Source organism: Styela clava, chromosome 8 (genome assembly GCF_964204865.1).
Source record: "Styela clava chromosome 8, kaStyClav1.hap1.2, whole genome shotgun sequence".
In the NCBI taxonomy this organism is placed as follows: Eukaryota; Metazoa; Chordata; class Ascidiacea; order Stolidobranchia; family Styelidae; genus Styela; species Styela clava.
The window spans coordinates 18,800,530-18,821,228 of record NC_135257.1 but is presented as its reverse complement, the minus strand read 5'-3'; the positions used below and the strand labels follow the sequence as shown (position 1 = coordinate 18,821,228).

Below are 20,699 nucleotides of genomic sequence, written 5' to 3'. Positions count from 1 at the left end.
AACAAATTTAAAGATTAACAAAGTTTTGTAATAAAATGAAATTCGTGACGTGGAATACACACAATTCCGTGCGGCAGGTCTAAGGCCAATAACTCGCAATCGCAATATGAAAAATTAGGTAAAATAACCAACATTTTGAGGTAGCTCAAAATATTTGCTATAAGAAATCAAGGATGCTAAAGAGGCCTAAAGAGGAACCTGACTAAAACTTTCCGTAAACGACCCTTCTGAACTGGAACGAATACAAACTTACTTGTTTATAACGTGTGTCCGATACGTGCATATTTATATCCCTATTCAAGTCTGCGGTACTCTATAACGTTTTGCTAAAGTACCTCGAGGGGATATATTTAAACAAGGGGCAATTCGCGTATGATGGGTCATGTTGTCGATACTGCTAAGTAAAACTTGAGCAGCTAATCTGGCTAACAAATTTCACGATACGACTTTACAAAAAGGATTTTTAAAATGTCCCATTTCAATTGTCCAAATTCCCTATCATAGTAATAGGGAGAATAAAACCTTGGTTCCGAGTTTGCAGTTGATCAGACCCCGAAACACCGTCACAGATAGTTATATATGAGTTGCAATATTTAGGCTTAGTCAAGAGTGTCTCGATTTGTCGCGGGGGGCCATGCCCAAGTTGCGTTTCAAACCCATTTGTCGCAAACAATAGAAAGCGCCCATGTCGGCAAGCAAACATGATGCGTATCCAGACATACACGTCTAGTTGCGATGATTGTTGGAACATTGTTTTCGGAAAATCAAATTTGCGAAAAATTTGGGAGAATTAGATTGCGTCATACGGTTTTGAGGTTAGGCCGGCAAACGGCAAATAAAAAGTTTGTTGAGTAAAGACTATGCAAGGTCGTCTCACAAAAAGAATTGTGTGTCTACGAGTTAATTAAATTTGTATTTCTTCATTGCCCTACGCAGTCAAAAAATATTTGTTGAATCTGATATAGAATGAACATGGCCCATTGATAGAGAATTAATAGCAAGGCTTGGGTATTCGTGTCATGACCGTGTTCGTACAGGTTGAAAACCATGAAGAGATCTTTTTATTTTTATTGTGGATCTAAGTGTTTCCTTTTGTCCGGAGGATACAATAATTATTTGATTTAATTTTTCTACATTCAGGTCAGCTTCGGGTTTCAAATAACGAAAAAATATTATTTAAAAAAACGTCACCAGGGATGTTTTACTGATGACTTGAAATATGATGGGAACACCTCTAATTGGAAAAATTTTAGCTAAAGTTTCATACCAAAAATCCCATGAACCGTAAAATTACTAAAATTGGAGTTGTTGGGGCATTTAACATGTTAGTCCGGTGTTTCAAGTTGTAAATTTTTCGGCGCTCCAGCAGTGTATGTACCAATATAAAGGTAACTAATTTTGTTCGCCTACTTTACATCAAGTTGTGTAAAGGGACTGAGAGCCATGGGCAGGGGGTATATATCAGGCTTGTCATTGGGACATATTTTTCTGTCCCATACCATCCCATAGCAATTATGCTTGTCCCATCCCATCCCATGTGAAATCAATTGGAATAAAATTCAATAAAAATTGTTAATTTAGGTTTATCGTCTACTACACAGGACTACATGTACGAAGAGACATGCAAAACAACAAAATACATGAACTTTGTTAACTTTATATTCATAACTATTATTTTTACACGTGTCCATCAGCCCCTTCGAGAATGAGTTGCCATTCCGAATTCATAGATTAAAATGAATTTGACGAGACGAAATAAAATATATGAGGACAAATGCGAGGTTACTTAAATAATTTTTTTTATCATTGTTAACGTCATAAGTATGAACTCGTTCATTCATAAAATTGTAAAATATGCGACGAATCTTCGTGAAATGGGTTTATACTCGGCCCGCGTTATTTTTCCTAACGTCGGCATAGTAGAAAGCCAAATACTTATTGATTAATCAACGTGTGGGGTGACGATGTCTGGTGTTAAAACCGATAACATTGACTATATATCAACCTCACACAAAGGTTATTGAAATTGTTAGACGATGAATGTGGTTATTGTGTTGATGGCGAAATTGGCATATTTATAATGTTACCACGGTTTTTCATTTAGTAGTGGAACACCAATTTTCGTTTTGCGTTTCCACACATGTAACAGCACCACATGATGGATTAAATTTTCTCCGAATGTGCACAAACAATTTATTTGGTGAAAGCTATTTGTGGAAAACTTGAAATAAATAAAATATATCTCACTTGTCAACATTTGTTTTGTGTTTAAAGCAGGTCTTCTTAACCAAGAATGTTGATTTGTTGAATTTGGCAAGAAAAATAGCACAAAAAACAACAATAAAACAATCCTGGGTGCCCATTATAAACGTTGGGATGGCACTCGGAAATATCTATGTCTCCGAGTGTGATTAATACGGACTGCAACTCTCAAAAGCTTTCCACCAATTTTAGAAAGAAGAGCCATTGTCAATCAAGATGACGTTGTCAAACAAATAAAAAATACAGAATTAACAAACATGTTTCCTTAAATGGTTCACGTAACCAGTTAATTTCATGAAAACGATGTCAACCCCGATAGCGGATCTTACAGAATAAACAATATTTATCCAGAGTTCCTGTTAAACAAAATCTATTTGACGAGGCTATAATATTAATTGCAGCTGTCAACATAAAAAAGCGACCATAATCGATGGAATCATTGGATTATTTGCGTCCATATTACCCGTCACACCCCTGTCCATACAAATTGCTTTGTAAATATGAAAAGATTGCAACGCAAATTCCACGCGCAAAAAAAGAAAATACAAACGATGCTGTCCAAAATAATGACCAAAAGATGAAAAACCTGTTTGTCCACAAATTATAATTGATTTTAGTAATCTGGTTGGCGTAGTTTTGCTGACAATTGTTTGGTGTTTAATCATACAGAGATGATTTGAATTCTTCTGCTAAAGACGTAAAGTTACGTCTGATTTCGAAGTAATTCGCATCAAATTTTCAAAATTCAATTTTAAACGATTTAAATATTATTGGTCAATCAGCAGTTCAATCAACCTTAGTTGATGAGACCAAAATCACGAGCAACCGTTTCAAAAATTCACTCAAACGTGAACGAAAACAGAAATGTTAAAAACTGTAGAATCACCAGACATGAGTTAAAGCGCAGTGTCACCGTGGACCAGTTGGCGTGAGACAAATAAACCTATACAGCTAAAGCAAATAACCAAGCCAACCAAGCAGAATTACAAGATATTTGGCAACGCGGAGCGATCGATCGTAGACGATGACGGTGGCAATGACCACTTGAACAATCAAAGTTAATCGGTCAGGTAAACCAGTGAGCATAACATAATTAAATATAATAAGCATATAAAGTCGTATATAGCAATTTGCATAGTATAAGGAATAAAGTCGCACTTTCAAGACGTCTATCAAACTATAATCAAACCAAGCCGAGAAAAATGGACAAATTTTGATACAAATTAAAATTTTAGTATCGCAATTGTGCAGTAAGTATGTAATTTGCTAAAATCGTATACAGCAATTCGCATAGTATAAGGAATAATATCGCACATTCTAAGACGTCTATCATACAATAATCAAACCAAGCCGAGAAAAATGGACAAATTTTGATACAAATTAAAATTTTAGTATCGCAATTGTGCAGTGAGTATGTAATTTGCTAATTTCGTATACATATAGCAATTCGCATAGTACTATAGGGAATGAAGTCGCATCTTCAAGACGTCTATCATACAATAACCAAACCAAGCCGAGTAAAATGAACAAATTTTGATACAACCTGAACTTCTATGATCGCGATTACTGTAAAATACAGCTCGAATTTACAGTTTTTTTAAAACTACTGTACAGTCTGTTGAGCCCTGTGTTTGTAGAGCGTGTGGTGATTTACACAGACGCGTTTCGTGTTTACCTTTTAATTTTACCGTACTTAAGCATTCGAGTGGGCTAGGCGAGATTTTTATGCTTATTAAGGAAATAATATTCGAACATGTATGTCTTATATTTAGTTATTGAGAATTAAGTTGTGATCAGATTCGAACAACTATAATTTTGAGTTTTCATTAAAGGTTAATAATGAATTAAATCAGCTTCCTGAAATCGTATATTGAACAAAGAGCCTTTTATGTTTTACGATAAAGCCGTTTATCGAAATATTAAAGCGCCAATTTACCACAAATTCAGCATTCATTCATTGTGCAAAGTCCTTTTTAGAACCATTATTTTAATTTTATAGTTCAAGTATCGACCAGATGGATAGCATTTTTAAAATAAATCGAATCAAGACTATGATGATTCAATGATGATTTAATGTGACATTGCGTCTTCGAAAAAAATCGACACAATATCAGCTTTGCAAACATCTAATAAAATAATAACGCCTTGACTCTTTGTTTTGTGGTGTACGAGCAAAGACTGTGTACGTATATTTTATCACGCATACTGCACGCTGATTTTCTGTCCTTAATTTGACACAGCGCGTGACCCGCTCACCTGTAGGCAAATTTATTGTTGTGGCATCTGATAAACAATTATGATTATACGATTGAATTATTACATCACAAATATTTAGCGAACTAAGGCTTTTCAAATGCTAATACAATAAGAAAGTCAGACGACGCCCAGCAGGTATCGAACATAATCACCCACGAAGAGAAAATTGCAAGCACCTACTTCAAAACTTATCAACACGTTGAAAAGTTTGCAAATTGAGCAAAGTAGGATTATATTACGCCATCTGAGTCTGTTCATTAAACAATAACCCGTGAGATTCTCTACCACGAAACGACCAGGATATATATACATAAGTCTAAAATAGGTTTTTGATCACAACGGGAATTTATCGATAACACATATAGTTTGTTGTCCCCTACATGTGTAAAAATATATTACTAAAAATTGATAAACACAGAATAAAATAAAACAAACCTGGTTAGGAAATATTGAAAACTGACTTCATACCAAAATTGAGTCAGGCTTGTTCATGGAACACATTTTTCTGTTCCATCCTATAGCAATTTATGCCTGTCCCGTCCCATCCCATCTAAATTTAGATTTAGCGTCTACTAAATAGGACTACATGTACGAAAAGACATGCAGAACAACAAAATTTATGAAAACCGTAACGAAGTGTTTCAACGTCCCCGGCGATAAAGTTGGAACGTGTCCAACTTTTGTTGCCCAAAGGCGACATTGTTAAGAATAAATATTAGAAAGTTGGGACCCCACCCCCACTTACACGGTAATGAGCTTTTTGAGTATATATATCTAAGTGAAGGTCGCCACTCAATTGCGAATTAATTAATGCACAAAGAAAGGCGAGGTTTGGTCACCGCGTAAATTTACTGAAATTCAACTCTATATTTATTTGTCTATAGAAGTAGTGACGTTGATTTGATCAGCATCAAGTAGCACGTTAACTGATATGCTTCTACAATTTACGTTGTGGGGATGAAGTTATGTAATAAGAGTATACGTGGTAGAGAACAACACTCACTCGTTTTACCGATTATGGCGTCTCGTTTGAACGACCCATTAAATCCCGTGACCGTTTGCAATAAGTTTTAAATATATCACATAACCAAGGATATATCCTCTGTTGTATGAAAGAACATGCTACTCCAAATGAACTTGTCGCGCAAAATGATTGGGGGAATGCAGGGCCGAGGGTGGAGCATGGTGTGGAACAGGCGTCCCGCGGGCCACACACGACTCGCCAAGCCATTTAGTGTGACTCTTGTCAACACTTCTCACCAAGCTAATATCATAATCTGACTGTTTTTGTTCGCCGTTTTGCTCGGTGCCAATTCGTTTCGAATTTTTTAATTTGTTGTGTACATGGGAAAATTAATTTTTTTGTGTGGCCCAGCTAGATGTCTGAAGTTAGTTATATGGCCCGCCGACAAAACTGTTGCTCACCTCTGGTATAGAAAATAATATTTAGGCCGGATCCTGACTGACATTCAATCAGTTCTAACGAAATCAAAATTTCGACTTTGCCCTTGGAGAATACCAGTCTAAGACGCTGTTTCTTCGACTCAAGCTATCGGTTAGTTATTAGTTTCGACCGAAACTCAACAACCAGTTTTAGTTGTTTTCGGTGCGACGTTTTAATTGAACTAAAAGGTTTCATTGCAAATAAATTTTCATTGGGAGATCAAGCACTGATTGATGTATTTACTAGAACATCGTAAAACCAAATACTCAAATAGGGCTCAAATAGGGTCTAAGACTATTTCAAACCACGGAAAGCCCAATTACTAACCCATAATCGAAACTTCGAAATTATTTCACCAAGGTTATTAGGTTATATTTGATTTAAAATACATTCTCCATCGAGCACAAGACTTCACTTCGAGGTTATTTATACTCATAAATTCGCATTCGCAGTTTATAGTCGGTTCGTACACCAAGCGAGTCACTCGGGGTTTGTGCTTATAAATAGGTTCGTCAGTCACTGACTGAGATAGCTGTCAAAAACCGTAAACCATTAGTCTGAGGAAGTATGACTTAGTTCTCAGACGAAAGGTTCTGAGTAAAATTTGTGAAAGTGTGACGCGAGATTTTTGAAACTCTCAAAATAAAAATTTACCTGCCAATCTGGTCCGACACATCTGTAGTAAATGAAGTTATTTTTAATCCATTCGCATATCTTCTGGACTGTCATCTTCTTGTCTCGATTTCGTCGCAGAGCCATACAGATCAAGGCTAAATGTGAGAAAGGGGGTTTGACATACGGATTGTTTTTGTAATCTACTTGTCCTGGCAGCAAATCTCGATCCATTTGGCGCGGGGATAAGACGTACTGATTCCTGGTGTCGGACAGTAATGCTAACTCCGGTGAAGCAGTTAACGTGATTGCGTTCTCGCAAAGTTTTGTGTTGAGTTTTAAGCTGTCGTTGCTTCCGCTTAGACGCGGTAGAGAGTCTTTTTGGGAGTCACGTTGGGGCCCGACACGGGATCTATACTGGCTAGGCAGTGGGGTCCGACTTTGTGGGATCAACGGAGGCAAAGGATTCTTTTTACTGTTCTTAGATTTTGATTTACTATTCCCATTTAGAAGACGAGATTCCAATCTCTGAGCGTTTTGTCTTTCCATGCTTTGACTACCGGGATCGCCTTTGACGGGCGAATCCAAGTTATGCGCTTGAGCGACATCGCCAGTCCTTGGTTTATATCTATTTATTCCAATGTCTCCGCCCCTGATTTTACGGTACGCCATGTTGACCCGCTTGGTCCCATCTGGACTGTTTCCCATTGGTACTGGGGGCACTGGGTTGGCAATGTTAACGTTTAGATTTTGAAGCCATTGTAGGTTCGTCAAACTGTCGTCAAAAAGATCTTCTTTCGGGATCTGAAATCAAGTAAATAATTTTAGGCGTGAAACTAACAATGACAAATATTTCAAGGAATCACAGGTATTAAAATATATTCCTATTTGCCAACGGGTAAGAATCAAAACCCGCGGGAATGGAATATAAAAACTGGAGCACAATACATAATATGGGATTCTCTGTTACATTACCAATCCAACTTGAAGAAATTCAAGATATTTCAAAGATGATTTGCAATAAATGGGCTCTATAAAAATGTACAAATACAAACAATAGCCATCTTTTATCATATTCACATTCTAACATACATCAAGGCAGGATTCCAGTAAAAATTCAACATAATATTGAATAGTAACCCGACAGATCAAAAATAACATTTGTCATATAAGACATTTACTTTAGTATAAACTTTAATCATTATTTTTCGGACGTACTCAAAACGGCCAAGCCAGTGAGACTATTCAAATAATGCCCGAGACAAGCTTGGTAGATACTAAGACAGGTTTTGCGCAAATACACCTTGTGCAAATACGCATTGGAATGACAAAACTCTCCGCAGTTCAAATAAGGAATGACTCAAACGAAACATCCCGTGTAAAACAAGATTGTAATGCGGATATTCCAGTAACTCTCTACCTTGAATAACTATTTATTATTAATAGCAACATGTTCTCACACCCAGGAACTGGTTGACTAGAAATAGATTTAAAATAATTTAAAAATCAAGATTATACGCAGAATAAAATGAAGACCCGTCAGCAGCTGTGGCTAACCATTTTTTAAACAGCTACTTCATGGATACCGACCTCTGCGATATGCGAACTTACTATTTAGTGACGCGACAGGTTATGATGATCTGTATAAATGCTTTTTCAGTTCAAAAATGCAACAGAGTGAAATTCATTTTAAAACTCGGCGAAATTCGATAATTAAAAAAAGGCACGATTTTGAGAGGCGACCATGTTGGCATGACATAAGGATTGTGATATTTACTGGTCTGCTATTTTATTCAGCTTATAGAATTACCCAAAGGACACAAATTATGGCGATCGCAGTCCAAGTAGCTCAAGTCTGAGAGAATAGAACCTTTTTAGGGCGAAGTCTTGGGCGAAGGGAATCCTTGATTGAACCCATATCGACAATAAAAATTAAGTATTTCTTACCATCTTTGAATACAAAGTGTTGTAGTTTTGTTTGAATCGTTCGTGAACTTGCAAAGTTGTCAGTCGCGATGACGACATTGTTTTGTAGATTATGTTGAACTGGAGATTTTTGCCACGGACGTGAAAAAAATTTAATCTTCAGTTGGTGATTGGTAGCGCACCTGCAAAATAATTAAATCCACAATGCTTACACTACAACTTGTCCTTATTTTCACAAACCATTGGTGAAAAATTTGTTCCGGAGACTACCGTGTGAGATAGACTGTCTATTCATCCGAAATAAAGCGAACTTCCGATGCTATCTTATGCATTTACTACTAAGTTTAATAAACCAGCACATCGCTTATCTACTATCAAATACATAATTAACGCACCGTCATCGTTTATCACTCAAACAATCTTGAATCTCCGGCCAAACAAAATAGAGACACCAAGTCAGCAGCACCGAACTCAAACATAAACTCGTGTTGGTTCCAGGTCAACGAGTCATTGTTAAATCACAAATATGTTTTGTTAACATTGTAGCGTCATAAAGCCAAGTAATAAAGACATCGTGCTGATATGAAAGAGTCAATGACGAGATTCTTTGAAGATGGCGCCGATTCTATGAATTCCGAGTGTTTTTATTACTCTTATCTGAACTATTTTAATATTATTCAATATAGAACAATATATTACGTTGACTGATATATTCTTGGTGTGTTATTACATAGCAGTGTCGTTCATAACCTTTTACCCCTCTAAAAACACAGGCTTGAAACAATCAAAGCGTTGTATACCACCTATTATAAATGTTCTTTAATAATCCACATTGTGAATAATTTTTTGTGAAGACCAACTTATTACTTGTATAATAAGGTGACTTTGCCCACAGCTACCCAAGTTCGCAAAATTATATGGATTTTCTATTTTCGAAGCTGAATTTTGTTTTACCGCAAATCTAGGTGAAAGTTTTAGAAATAATTAGCGACCCCAAAGGTTCAGTCGCGCAACCGCCAAGTCTGTGTAACCGGAACAGCCAATGCTAAGCTACTCCCTCCCCAAACATGAAATGGTAACCAAAACAAAGACTGTCGTATTCAATGTACTCAATGTACCGTCTTATCGGGTTTTCTTCTCTCTGAGCTAAACATGAAAAATTTTATAATTTCATGCCTCTATGCTCGAATAAACTCAAGACAAAATATCTAATAATTATTTTATAAAATATTAACTATTAATCCGCATACAACAAACCTGCTAGTCAGTGCTGTCCCGATCCTTTCCGTTCGGCGATATGTATTCCAAGTAGCGGCGATCGGTGAGCTATGCGACTGGCTGATCCGTCCCTCTTGTCAGGGAGTTTTATTCGACCAGCTGACTCGCGTAACGACCGATATAAATAAAAGCAATCAACAAAGGCTACGCGATATCTTATTGGCTGAAAAGAGTAAGAGTGAGACTTTTAAAAGATAATAACAAGAGAAACGGAGTGCGTGAAGTGCTCCGAAGCTCTGACGTCGCAATAGAATTGCACGTTGAGTGGAAATTTAAACAAATTAACGTGAATTTTAAGGTAATTCATCATTTTTACCTCTCATTTAAATAGCTCGTGTAACTAAAGCAAATTTATAATTTAAATATGATAGCACTGGGACTTGATGATGCAAACATCAAATGATTACTCCAAAATTCCGATGATTTTTTTTATTTTTTTAAAAGTGTACTTTTGTCCGTCCCTACTGTAAAAATATTTGTCGTGGGGAGTTTAAAAAACCAAAACTGCGTCATTGTCCTGAAATATGAGGTACGTTGAGAGGATCCTTCATATTATTCAAACATCAAATTTATCATTCTCAGATTTGAAACGAAAGTTTGCGGGAAACGAAATAAATAAAACGGAAAATTTCGGGAGCTCACATGATTCACGTTAATTTAAATAAATGAAACCATCTCTCAGAATGAAGTTCATGTAAACGGTGGAATACTGCACGTGTATATTTTACTAAATATTTGACAATCATTAAAAACGAAACCAACTAAATGCAAAAAAGTCTTTGCAATTGTTCTTCATTACCTGGTCCATTTCTGATTTATAATTTAATTGTAATCTTGAATCTCGTAAACCAAATTGTTTTCAGGTTTATACAGAATTTTAAATGTACCGGTATGTATAAATACACTTGTGAATCAGTACAAATTTCTCACAATTGAAAATGTTTTTCTAAATCAGACAGCCGGATGACCTTGTCTTTTTCTTGCAAAGTAGTGATTCACAAATATCTATCCTGTCCCAAGTAAGCTGAAATTGTGATTGTTATAAAGTGCTGTTGCTCATTTATATTTGTAACTAATGTTACTAACTTTGTTAGTATATTCATGTAGTAATATTCATAGAAATTCAGAAAGTGGAAATATACTTCAAAACGTTAGCGATACGCCAAATTTCAATAGAAAACCATGTTAAATGTAACTATGTAAATGTACCTGACTGTTCATTTTCTCTGTATTTGTGTTAGTAAATAGGTATGCACCAAGGTGTAGTAGGAAAGAAAACGGTTATAATGAGTGCAAATGTCGTGCATTACACTACCAAATGCATACAACAACGTCAGACGAAACGTTGTTTGAGAAAATGTGACTCCAGACGACGGCTGAATCACTCATTAGAAATAAATAGAAACTGAATATTTTGGAAATTAAATGTTGAAACTCGCTGTAGCACCGATTCAGGTACTCTCGTAATATGTGTACCATGTTAGGGTTAGGCCTAAATTTGATTGTTATTTTTCTTATTTCAGTTCTATCACGAGTTCGAGGACTGTCTGTGTTAGCTAAGTGAATATACCCCCTGCCCATAGGTTTCAGTCCCTTTATATAAATTAATGTAAAGAAGGCAGACGAACAAAATTAGTTACCTCCATATAGGTATACATACTTCTGGAGCGCTCCAATATAAACTGAGAATTTAATTTACTTCATCCGAGTCTATTGGTTGTTATAAGACTTCCAAATATTTGGATCCGCCACGTAATATATTTAATGTTTACGTAGCGTGATATTCATAGCGTCATATTGTAATATCTTTTAACAATACGAGGACACGTTCTGAACGCCTTTGTCTCCGATATAATATTACTTTATGTTGAATGTGATAAATTGAACAACTCGTTGCCAAAAGGTTATGACCTTACTTGGATATTACATTGTTTTCGAGGTATCAGATTTTTTCTTATAACCACGTTCCGTTCTTTCATATATTTTGTCAAAATAAAAGCGAAATTTTATATTGTTTTACGGTAAATGTTTTGTATTAATATAAATTAAAACAAAATATTAAGCTATAGGTAAAACATGGCACGTTACTGATGAGTCGGAATTACGAATATTTTGTTTGGTACTCCGTAGTGTGCGTACCAGGTTAGGGTTAGGGCGTAATTTTATTACGATTTTCCTCATTTTAGTTCTAAAACGAGTTCGGGACTGTCTTCGTTAGTCAAGTGAATATACCCCCTGCCCATAGGTTTCAGTCCCTTTACACAACTCGATGTAAAGTAGGCGAACAAAATTAGTTACTTTCATATTGGTACACACACATCTGGAGCGCGCCCCAAGCTATAGGTAAAACATGCCATGTTGGAATTGCGGAAATATTTTATTTAGTAACAAATAGTAAGATCTCTTTCCGTGGCTCAAGCTACTTTTACGTCCAAACTATGTTTCCTACGGTAATTACCAACAAGCGTTGCATATTTGGTCGACGTTGTGCACGACTGTTGGTAAAACAAACTTCACACTTCCAAGAAACTATGAAATATGATCTGATGTGTAATTGAACTGATGTTCGGAGCTTAACACCGACACAAAGACAGAAAAAGGAGCGGTAGTTCAGTATATGCTACTCCGATCAATCACATTATATCAGAGTTCTTTCTCCATTTTCTTTGAAAAACCTACCCAGCAACGTTTACGCATTTCTGGTTTAGGATTCTTTAAACAGGATTGTTACGTAACACAGCTGCTCCAACGATACCTTTAAGATGGTACTTGAAAATTTTCAGGAACTTCTTACAAACATTAAACATGGTATTAGTACAGTACAGGGAAAGTTTAAAACGATCTTCGTTTATTTTTAAACGAGATGTTTTTATTTGATAAGTTGATTTAAAATGCGCGAAAATTTTCAGGGTTGGAAAGTTAAAGTTACTGTCATATTTATATATATGTTTTTTTTAAAGACAAAACACGGCAGATTCACCATAAATTTTTTCCACGATTTAGACTTTAGATAACTGTATAGATAGCTGTTTTCCTGATTATATCGATTTGAACTGCTTCAAATCTCACATCAATCGGCATTTACTCACGCGCAATGCACCATCTTAAATCTACATAATTTTATCATTCCAGAGCCTGACCGCCACTCGGCTTAGAGCAGTGGATTTCAACCTTTCACATTTCATGGCTTATTTACGTTGCACAAAAACTCTGTGACCCATTGACAAAATCTACAAAATTCTTTCCTCAAAAATATTAGAATGATGAATGCAACCCTGTAACAGAAACTTCATCGCCATCCTTCACTACTACAGCCAATTTGAGTGAATTTATCAATAACGATAGCAATTTGCTATAGGTTTGTGACCAATATCAAAATGGCCCACTGGCTGAGAAGCGGTGGATTAGAGGAGTCTCTTTTTATTCTGATGGGGTGGGTATGACCTTGTTTTATTCAAATTTTTTTACATTACCATATTGTATATTGCGGGACTCCAACAGTGATTTTCAATTAAAATATCGACCATTGAAAATAGCTTCGTGCTCAATATTACACTGAGACTAGTTATAAAAAAGGGAGGAAAATATCCAAAATGTAAATTCATTCATCTTAAAAAGGGGAAAACAGAAAGCACATAACGCCGTGGCTATAAATAAATTTAAACAGATAACTAAACCAAACTTACTATAGGTAATATTGTTATTAGAGCTGGCCGTATTTTTTCAACGCAATTCTGACATATGATTCTTTTCTGTAGTGAGTTATTGATGAAAACGTGTTTTTGTGTGTGAATGCTCAGCAATCTGCTTGAGCGATGTATTCTATGAAGGACCTAATACAATAAGAAAGTTACATACAATTTTTCGATTCGATTTGAAAAAATTATTCGATTCGATTCTGAAATCATCAGGTATTCGAAAATGCTCAGACCTAATCGTTATATCTATTCATAGATATATGACGTCATCGTGCACTAAAAATGAATTCCACTGAGTCCACTGAAATTTTTGAAATAAATTGATCGAGAAATAAATCGAAACAAGTTATAGCCTTCTAACGAAAAATGCAATCTTTAACCACTAAACATTTTAAAGCAGTTAATGCGAAAAACGATTTTTTTTTTGACAAAAAGAAGGAAAATACGAACAAGAACAACAACAAATGATCCTAATGTACATTTCGTGTCCAATAAACTAAGATTCGAAAATTATATTACATGGGGATGCCATGAATCTACTAGACTAAAAGTATGACTCAAATGTATAAGTGGAATGAGTTTCAGAATCCGATCTTCCAGAGTAGTTGTTGACTACGAGATGAGAGGCCACTTCAAAACTGTCAAAACCCACTGGGACATGAGATATCGCCTGTTGTGCGGAATTTACAACAGAAATAGAAAACAAATAACGAATGAACACCTGGACGAAGCCGTGGGCGAGAAGTTGGTATTTTTGATGTGAAATTTTTATATATTCTTTGTAACCCATAGCATTTGATAAAGTCTTTTCGCAAATTTTAAATTTAGATATTCAACTTTATCATTTCAAGAAATGCCCAAGTTTAACCGCTTTCACTAGCTTTATATACCGCGACTGGAGATGGGCTTTAAATAACTTCAATAATCTTCCCAAAAATTGTTTGAAAACCCTCAGTTAGAAGTACACGATGAAAATTAGCTATTGTCCTGAGAAAGGAAGTAAAACTACTATATTCCAAGCGTAGGTATTTGACTTATCAGTTGAAGCGATGCGCAGATTTTACTGTTAGCACCCTGTTTATACATCTACTAAGAAAGGTCTCCCTTATTTCTTTCAAAATGTATTGCGGGATACCCTAGTCCAAAATATATGACAAAAATTAGCTTTGGCGATGAGGAGCTTACTATTAAAATCGTATTGAGTGTAAAACGTTCTTGCAGTCTGAAATTATCACGGTCTTGGGGGTAAGTCAAGGGAAAAGGAGTCAAGAAATAGAGGATTAATTGTTCTTCACAACTCAAGTTGAACGTTTTGAAAATCTTGAAGCGTGCTTCAGTCAGACCGTAAAGAATAAACATAATCAACGATGATGACCCTTGACAATCCTACTAAAAAAATACATCAAAAATCGACAAATTTACTAAATTTTCGCGGTGATTCATATAATAAAACCTATAATACACGCAGAGAGAATGGATAGGAATATAGTTCTTCTGTGTTCCGTACGCCTATATAGATTTCAAATTACGTAGGAAAATCATTGATATTTTATTGCTGTTTTTAATGTACATACGTTGTATTTGTTATAAAAGACGAGTCCTGTCTTGTTAACTTATAATAAGCCTAAAGAAAATATATATACTCCAGACTTCTTCAAGCGTGGGGCGTTAAAAAAGCGAATAGAGAAACCGTGTTATTTCAGAGGTCCTTGTCAGTTCTACCTAATCGGAGAATAATGAACACAACTGTTTATATAGGCTTCTGAATAGTTTGTAATATCGAGTCTCGTTTAGGCTTTTGTTCATTGAATCGTGCTTAATGGAAAGATACTTCTTCAAACAAGTAGATACAGCGATATTCTCTAAAAGAGATCTTGACAAAAATAACTTCCAAGGTTCGCAAAGGATTTTGGAACCAAGTTGATTTGATGATAAACAAGAGTTCGCGATTGAGATTTTTTTTGCAAGGAGTAATTTCACTACAGCCGCTCAATCATTTGGCAAATCAGACATTACTGTTATTTAATAAATGATATTTCAGAGTATGATAATACATTCATGTAAGTTAACGATTTTTATACTAAAGTATTGTTTATTATAATTTGTTGAAGTATTATACGCATCAGTTCATGAATTTGGAGATAGAGATAGATTCATACTACTCTTGGGCTGTATTACTATAAAAAAGATTTCACACAGTGATTTTGGTTTTGATAGAGACAAAAACACTCGTACAACACAAAAATTCAATCTCTGTAGAGAAATGGTTCAACTTTAAAAGCTATTTTATAGAACTATCTGAAAATCTGAAGTGATGTCAAATTTAGTTGCAAATTGACAAATAACACACAACAAAACATTATTTCCAATTTTGAAACATTTTTAATCTGCTACGATAAGGTGTCTTATTACTCCATCGTTTACTGATTGACTTCCAAACTAAAAAACACAAAACCCCCAGAACTGGATCGTGAACAATGAGTTGGTGGTCACTATAAGCCTTCTTTGAAGTGGACAATTGACCATTTTCATTGATGTCACAGGTGGCTAATATTCATAATAAAAGCCGGGGACACAGTGATAAATCGTGATGTTAATAATCGCTTATGTGAACGGCACTTTGTTGCAATTTGTTTACAAAAAGAGTAGCCATGGATAAGACAGACGGGGGTATATCTATATTCGCGCGTCTGCTCACGTTATGTCTTCTCAAAGGGGCGGAGAAATACTAGTTACAGGGCGACCTTATGGGCCACTGGAACTTATGAGCCGCAATAGGCTATACTTCCATAGGCCACATGCTAATTGTAGGGAAATTTTTATACGCAGGAGTCAAAATAAAATTAATGGATGCCCTAGAAAACAGGGAATCTTCGTTGTTCAAATCGTATTCTTCAAACGAGTGTGCGGTGTTCTTTATCAGGATTGTAATAATGAAGTGGGTGTTTGAGCCGGATCTATTTTACAAACCCTCGCCAAAAAAACCGGCAGAGATCAAAATAAGAAAATCAGTAATTAACTAGTTAGGATTATGAATGCAGATTGCGCTGAAAATTCATATTTTCAAATAGTTTCTAACTCGAACTGGATAGTCTGGTATTTTCAAACGTGGCGGGGATGTTTTTCTCGAATCTCACATTTTTGCATTAATGGCGGGGATTTTGTACAAAAGAACCCCTAATTCCTTCCGGTTCCGCATGGATTTGAACCCAAGATTTTAAATTACAATGTCAGCACAGTTACGCTTTAACCACCACGCTGATTTGCTTACGAACGTACGAACTGACTATTTTCCGACGATTAGGCTCTTAAGGATACACAGTGCATAAATGTTCGATAATATCGACTCGATCGTTCAAATGAACAATAGTCACCTCTCTATTAATAACGGCAGGTGGATAAACTGTATTATGCGTGATTCCCGGCTATTGCTATTCCCCAAACAAAGGCATTGATTGATCACGATGATAAAATAGTCCAAGATCAGCAAATATTTTTATTTGAAACTCATATTGTTCGTTTTCAGCATGGACATGACTGGATCAACGCTATCCCCGAGGATATATCGATTATTCGTGACAATACAAACTTTTTTTCACGTCCATTAATAGCGACAGGTAGACAAATCGGGAATCCCAAAGCACGTGAACCCAGGAACGTAGTATGTGCACCAGATTAGGCCATAATGTCTGGTACAAATACTACGGGAGTCACTTGGCTAGTCCGCGAACTCGTGATAGGACTAAAATAAGGAAAATTGGAATAAATTATGGCCTAACCTGGTACACATACTACGTTCTGGTGTCCGCCATCTTGGTTCACATACTTTGGGACAATGGTTTGTCATATCAGTAATAGAGTTTACCGAGGATAGGAGAGACAGGTAGACAAATCGGGAATCCCAAAGCACGTGAACCCAGGAACGTAGTATGTGCACCAGATTAGGCCATAATGTCTGGTACAAATACTACGGGAGTCACTTGGCTAGTCCGCGAACTCGTGATAGGACTAAAATAAGGAAAATTGGAATAAATTATGGCCTAACCTGGTACACATACTACGTTCTGGTGTCCGCCATCTTGGTTCACATACTTTGGGACAATGGTTTGTCATATCAGTAATAGAGTTTACCGAGGATGCATAAGGATGGAAAATACTGGCAACACAACTATTTTTGATGTTTTTTATTGCAAAAAACTTTACAATGGCAGTGAAATATACTTAACAAACAAAAAGTATATGATCGGAACAACACAGTGAGATAAATAAACATGTATTGCATTGTTAAATATTAGCAGAAGACAGACAAACTAAATCATCATCTACACAGGCAGCTTCGAACATATTACGTAGTTCGGGCTTGAAAATCAGTCAGAGAGTTAAATTGAGTGCACGGTTCGGTCCGAATTGGGGTGAGCATAAAATGTGGAATTCATAGCGAACAGAGATGTCAGGAATTTTCAAAGAGGGGTCTGAAAGTTAGACCGCCAGGTAGCAAAACCTGTCGGAGGCCGTAAACGTGGAATTTCAGAAGTCTTGAGGGCATAAAAAGCGTTTCAAACTACGAAAAATTGCTATTTAAGATACAGAAAAATGTTGTCGTTTTTTACATTCGAAAGGGGCGGATTCCGACCATCACCCCCTTGAGTACACCCCTGATAGCAAAGCAGATGTTCTCGCTGAATACGACATCAGGTACTCAATTTTTTCCAATATCTATAAGGATTTAATTTATGATCAAGTATGGTTTAAATTCATTAAACAGTATCGCAGGTAAATAATTAAATAATGTTTACGTGGTATCAAAGAAGCTAGTTGTTAGGGCATTGTAACGTCATAGATAATAAATTTGACTCGGGTATATGCTTTGCAACGCAAATGGGTTAATTAAACTAAGATTAAACTGCATTAAAAAACTAGTTTTGCGGGCCGCAAACTACTCGAAATAGACACTTCTCCGCGGGCCACACAATTTATACGCATTTGGCCCGCGGGCCGCAGGTTGCACACCCATGGTTCTAATTCAATAAATAGTTATGTTTACTATTAACATACAGACAAATAACACAAATGAGTTGAGGAATCAAGTGCTAATTTTCTAATTCATTTTAAATCATTGGTAAAGGCGCGTTACATCAGAGGATCCCGATAGGCGATAAATATTCACAGAATATAAATAAGTAGTTTTCGAATGGCAGAGCAGATATTCTAATCGATCAGTTACCAAAAGACAGCCAATTTCAATACTGTTATTTTTGATGTATGGCAGGGCCAGGTAACATTAACCGGTTAACCGATTAGCCATACCCAGCCCTGAATTAGTCAGTATTTTCAGGTCTCTTTGCTGTCATCTGACGGTGACAATGTTGGTAGAATCTTTTTTACATCTTCAAATTAAACGCCTCAAATATCACAGCTGTACAAATTATGCTTTGGGCGGGATGTATTCTTTCAAACTACCCCATGATTCCCCGCTTGACAGCTTTATTGGCAGCCTAACATTTAATTTCACAGATTTCTCCATGCATGACTGCACTAGTGACGCAACTTCCGGTAAAATATCACTACGAACTTCGAACATGAGTTCGTCATGAAGATGTAAAACTAGGTAACATCCCGGATGAGTGACGTCATGAAATTTATGACGATTTGATGACGTCAATCGATGGCTTTGCTGCCTGAAATAAAATAGGATTCATTTTAATCCAGTGAAAGGGAAACTGATGAAAGGACTCAACAAGACGGCAAACTACAGCTCGGTTGCAAGATCTGAACTCCGGCCTAGTAGATAGCCCTGTAGACTAGTGGCTAGTGTGCTTAACTCTGAATATGTTGATATCGCAGGTAAGATGACCCTAATAAATCTAGATCTCATAATATATCGATATAGGTAGTATGGCCAGCCTCGAACTTTCTAGTGAATCGACATGATGAAGAAGATTCAAGAACAATGTATATGAACGAATGGCTAGTTCCTCGAATGTACATAGTAGCATTTAGGATAGGATTTACATATTTGTCCCGGGAAAGAGAAAAGCCTATAAGGCGGCTTAATAATATAACGAACCATGGCTTCTCGTCCGGTTACCAGTCCATATCGTGTATGGTATTAGTTAGCTAGTTTTTTTTTCAGATGCACGGACTTGATGGTGGAGAAGCCGTAACCGAACAGCGCTGACGTGAACCACCCTACGGCGGCGAGTAGTCTAGCAATCCTTTCGTACATGATTCGATTCGAACCTGCTAATCAGAGGTGCGGTGGCGAGCGTATTCTTATCGCTTAGCACGACGCGCCACACCCCACCGCATTCACTATACCGTTTTATAGATTATTCAGTTATAGCCCAGGTCTGAAATAGATTTTGAAAATAAAAATAAAATTAAAAAATTGCCAGCATACCCGATCACTATATTCCATTTTTTTCTCATAGTACGATGCATCCTCACAGTAGCTTTCTTGATGACGTCAGCAGCTGACCCTTGAACCGTGGTATTGACAGCTTGTCTCTCTGCCTGAGATCTCACGGACATGTTGGTGTCAGTGATGGAAGGTAGGTAGCGACGACGATTAAGTAGGGTTTTAACGTAACCCTGGAAAAAAGATTGGAAAAAATAGAAGTTTACTCATTAAAAGAAGAAAACAGTGTTAATTAAAAAACGGGTACTGCTGAGGTATGCGTACCGGAACGTAGTATGTGCACCAAGTTAGAGTCAGGCCATGATTTTATTCCAATTTTACTTATTTTAGTTCTATTACTAGTTCGAAGACTAGCTAAGTGACTCCTGTAGTATTTGTACCTAAAATTATGGCCTAACCCTAACCTGGTACACATACTACGTTCCGGTTCACGTCATCTTGGGACGTATACTTCAGGAGCGCCAAAAAACGGAATATGTTTTTATCCATATCCCTTAACGATCAGATTTGTTTTCAATAATATGACATCTCCAAAGCTAATGCCTATAGGAATATGATCTCAAATAGACTCAAAACTAAAATTGGAATCACGCCAACTTTTCTAACAAGAATACATTTGCAAATCAGTCACCCATTTAATGGCTAGCGGGCGCTCCAGGAGTATGTGTACCAATATGGAGGTAACTAATTTTGTTCGCCTATTTTACATCAGGTTGTGTAAAAGGACTAAAACTTATGGCAGGGACTATATTCACTTGGCAAACACAGACAGTCTCCGAACTCATAATAGAACTAAAACAGGGAA

The 20,699-nt window shown here is 36.4% G+C and overlaps 2 protein-coding genes across 3 annotated transcripts in view; both read right to left on the bottom strand.

Annotated features, from left to right (window-relative positions):
* The window catches only part of LOC120346425 (uncharacterized), a 200,558-nt gene that overhangs the window by 8,811 nt on the left and 171,048 nt on the right, over positions 1–20,699 (bottom strand). Inside the window, exons 1-3 of one of the 2 annotated variants that reach the window (XM_039416157.2) lie at positions 9,758–9,881; positions 8,522–8,682; positions 6,617–7,378 (exon numbers count right to left, since the gene is read on the bottom strand). In XM_039416157.2, coding sequence (XP_039272091.2) covers positions 6,617–7,378; positions 8,522–8,599 — 840 coding nt within the window. In that variant the 5' untranslated portion in view covers positions 8,600–8,682; positions 9,758–9,881. Of the gene's footprint in view, positions 1–6,616; positions 7,379–8,521; positions 8,683–9,757; positions 9,882–20,699 lie in introns of those variants that run through there. The other variant, XM_078115547.1, reaches the window with a different exon arrangement.
* LOC120345594 (DNA polymerase theta-like) overlaps positions 17,615–20,699 on the bottom strand; it is a 61,973-nt gene continuing 58,888 nt past the window's right edge. The window contains exons 31-32 of the mRNA XM_078115021.1: positions 19,877–20,067; positions 17,615–19,154 (exon numbers count right to left, since the gene is read on the bottom strand). Of these exons, the coding sequence (XP_077971147.1) occupies positions 18,902–19,154; positions 19,877–20,067 (444 nt within the window). The 3' untranslated portion in view covers positions 17,615–18,901. The remainder of the gene's footprint in view (positions 19,155–19,876; positions 20,068–20,699) is intronic.